This window comes from Otolemur garnettii, unplaced genomic scaffold (genome assembly GCF_000181295.1).
Source record: "Otolemur garnettii isolate 467f Iridium unplaced genomic scaffold, OtoGar3 scaffold00099, whole genome shotgun sequence".
NCBI lineage: Eukaryota > Metazoa > Chordata > Mammalia > Primates > Galagidae > Otolemur > Otolemur garnettii.
In genome coordinates this window covers 2,122,479-2,126,223 of record NW_003852494.1, presented here as the reverse complement: position 1 = coordinate 2,126,223, position 3,745 = coordinate 2,122,479, and the positions used below count along the sequence as shown (strand labels likewise).

At 49.5% G+C, this 3,745-nt stretch overlaps 1 protein-coding gene across 1 annotated transcript in view; it reads left to right on the top strand.

The window, feature by feature from the left end:
* Positions 1-1,149, top strand: part of MORN3 (MORN repeat containing 3) — a 14,818-nt gene extending 13,669 nt beyond the window's left edge. The window contains exons 4-5 of the mRNA XM_003796004.3: positions 670-854; positions 1,072-1,149. Of these exons, the coding sequence (XP_003796052.1) occupies positions 670-854; positions 1,072-1,149 (263 nt within the window). The remainder of the gene's footprint in view (positions 1-669; positions 855-1,071) is intronic.
* Positions 1,150-3,745: the final 2,596 nt, after the last annotated feature.

Sequence of the window (3,745 nt, the reverse complement as noted above, 5' to 3'; positions counted from 1 at the left end):
ATTCGAACCCGCTACCTTAGGTATATGTGGCTGGTGCCTTAGCCACTTGAGCCACAGGTGCCGAGCCAAGGCTCTCTTTCTGTCACCTTGCTAGAATGCAGTGGCATCATCATTGCAATCTTAAACTCTTGGGCTGAAGTTGTTCTCCTGCCTCAGTTTCCTGAATAACTGGGACCACAGGCATGCACCACCACACCTGGTTAATTTTTCTATTTTTTTGTAGAGATGGGGGTCTCACTCTTGTTCAAATTCCTGGCCTCGAGCAGTTGTCCCACCTCAGCCTCCCAAAGTGTTGAGCTTGCAGGTTTGAGCCACCTACCTGGCAGACACAACATTTCTAATGGCCTAGACTCTTAAGCCAGCCTGCCTGGGTTCAGATCGTGGCTTGAGTTCCTCCTAGCTGTGTAACCTCAGGACATTTCTTATACTGTGCTACAATTTCCTCATCCTCTAGGATTAAATTCCTAGAGTTACTGTGAAGGTTAGATGAAGTTTCTATCTGTAAGGTGTGTAGCGTGGTGTCTAACACTTAGGTGTTCACTGAGAATAAGACTAGTTCATACCTGTACATAGCAGGAGTCAGCACACTGGGCTGGCTAAGGGCCCTGTCTGGTGGCCTAACCTGGTTTGATGTGCCCAGCACCCATGCCTCCCTGTCCTCCCCGACAGAGAACGGGAACCGCTACGAGGGCTACTGGGAACGAGGCATGAAGAATGGGTCTGGACGTTTCTTCCATCTGGATCACGGGCAGCTGTTTGAAGGCTTCTGGGTGGATGACGTGGCCAAGTGCGGCACAATGATTGACTTTGGCCGTGATGAGGCCCCTGAGCCCACCCAGTTCCCCATTCCTAAGGTGGGCAGCCCTCACTAGGATCCTGTGGCCACACCCAGAGAAACAGAAACCGGTACCCCCCAGCTATGCCCAGCCGCACCCAGCCCAGCCCAGACAGGGAACAGATCAGGATTTGTTTTCAGTCAGGGTATCCTTAATAAGGCAGGAAGCTCCCAATGAGACTGGTAGCCTGCATATTCCATGCTTCTGACACTAACCCCTTGATATTTCCCCCCAGATCGAACTTCTGGACTCTGATGGTGTGCTGGAGGAAGCCTTGGCCACATTTGAGAAGACAGAGGAAGAAGGAGACTGATGCCGGGTGAGGGGCTAGGCATATCTGCCACCCTGTGATGTGGGACCCAGACAATAGCCAAATCTCCTAGGGTCTCCAAAGGGCCCGGGGGAAGGAGCAGAGAGGTCAGGTTTCCTGCCTCCTATGGTCCAGTTGGTCTTTTTTGGTTCCTCCCCTTGAAACCCTGTTTCACTGAAGACCAGCACATTCCAGTCCTGCCCAGAACTTTCCATGTACACCCTGGGCTGACTGGGATGAGCCCGGGTTGGAGCAAGGTAGTCTTCTGGGCCCCAACATCCTTGAGTAAGGTGGTTGCCCCGGGCCTCCATTTGTACATCTGTCCAGTGTACATTCCCTGTAAAAGGGGCCTTGTACAGTCCTAAGTCCCTTCTGGGGTAGGCATGAGGGTTTGAGGAGAGGGCACTAGTACAGAGCCTTTCAAATGTCACCATCTCCCTCACTCTTGCAGAGAGAACAGCAAAGCTTCAGGAGAAACTCAAGTCTATGTCACCCAACTACTCAGACCGGTACAGCTCCCAAAGGAGGAGTGAGCTGGGCACACCCTTGGCACCTTCAGAGGGCACCTCACTCCTCCCAGCACTGGATCATCCTTAGCCAACAGAGGGGCCAGTGCTTTTCTCCCTGGCTGGCCTCAGGGACCCTCTTGTTATGGCCTTAGTTCTATGATTTCATCCTAGAGTGTGTGAGAATAAACAAAAGCAGGTGATGTAAGCCTGGGGCTATGGAGAGAGCCCAGGAGGGGTTGCAGATAGGGGAGAGGGAAGACACCCCCTCCACAGCCCTCAGGGCTCACCTTGGGGAAGAAAGGGCAAATGCCTGACCTCTGAGATTGTCTGGAGAGGAGAAAGAGCCTGCATTCTGCCACACTGGCAGCCAAGATTTGAGATTAAAACTTCCTGACCTAGCTTCTCAACTCAACACAGGGGCTCTGAACCCTGGAATCCCATGGAAGCTTTAAGCTTTAAGAGTCCAGGTCTCATGCCCAAATGCTCCCATTTAATTCACATGGGGTGAGGCCTGGGCTTTCAGAAAGTTTCCCAGGTGATTTTTATGTGGAGCTAGGACCAAAGACCCTTGGTTTAGTGAATGTGTGACCCTAGATCTCAATTATCCATCTATAAAAGGAGACTCAGGAGAGCGCAGGAGAGTATTTTGAGGCTTTAGTAACAGAGGTAATAATGATAAATAACATGTATTGAGGTTAATTGCAGAGCAGGTACCCAGGAAGAGCTGGGCAACATTCCTGAGATAAGGGCTTCTCCTGCACAGGCAGGAGTCAGTCGGGCTCTGGGCTCAGACTGCCTGGGTGTGAATCCCAGAGCTGTGTTCTTGGGAATGACACTCAAACTCTCTTGTGTGGGTTTCTTCACTTGTAATGTGCAAGAGTAACAATACTTACCACCTGGGGTTACTGTGAGGATGAAATAAGGCAGTGGTTCTAAACTGGGGGTGTGATTTTGTCCTCACTCCCACCTCCCACTGTCCTTGGGACATTTGGCAATGTTTGGGTTGTCACAACTAGCAGGTAAGAATGCTACTGATATCCAGAGAGTAGAGGCCAGGGATGCTGCTAAACATGCTACAATGTAAATAGGCTACAAAGGAGGGATTCAGTTCAAAGTCAAAAGTGCTGAGGTTCAGGAAGCCGGAGACACAGTGATGTTCATAAAGACCTCAACAAGTGCCTGGCACAAGGTAGCATCTCAGTAAATGCTCACTTACTTTCCTGAGGTTCTCTCTGCCACTTAAATGATAAGGGGGTGTCCTTACCAAGGGTGTGGTTCTCACTCTGTACCTCTGGCACCAGGAAACCACGCCTGGCCACCCTGGGACGCAGAATTAACAGTTACTCCCCATTACAGAGTGCTCACTGTTCCTGGCCCTGTGCTGATGGGCTTCATAGACCTTCTCTCTGGTGATGACTCTTCAGCAACCTGTAAGATGTCTTGCTATTATTACTTTACTGCCACTTTAGAGGAAGAAACTGAGGTTCAGGGAAGTTCACAAGTCACCAAGCTAGTATTGTGTGCTCTTAGGATGCAGAAGAGTGTATACAGAGCCTTACTTAATAGAGGGAAAAGGTGAGGGGAAGTGTGCTCGTTCATGTATAATAATTTCACCAAATGGAAACACAATAAACTGGTAACAATGATTGTCTCTAGGGGCTTGAGAACAGAGAATAACTTGTCACTGTTTTATTCACTTTTTAAAGTGAATGCATTACCTGTTCAAAGTATAAATAACACTGAAGTTAAAGAGACTATGCTCTTAACTACCAGTACTTGCCTAAGTTGCCAGGGTGTGAGAGTATGTGGGGTGTGGGGGAGAAATCAATTCCAGAGACACACCCAAACCAACCTGATTCAGATCTCCAGGGGTAAGGCTTGGATATCTGCATTTTATAAGTCAAGCTGGTGATTTATTTATTTATTTATTGCAGTTTTGGCCTGGGCCGGGCTTGAACCCGCCACCCACCATATATGGGGCCAGCGCCCTACTCCTTGAGCCACAGGTACTACCAGACTTTTTTCTTTTTTTTGCAGTTTTTTGGCTGGGGCTGGGTTTGAACCCACCACCTCCAGCATATGGGGCCAGC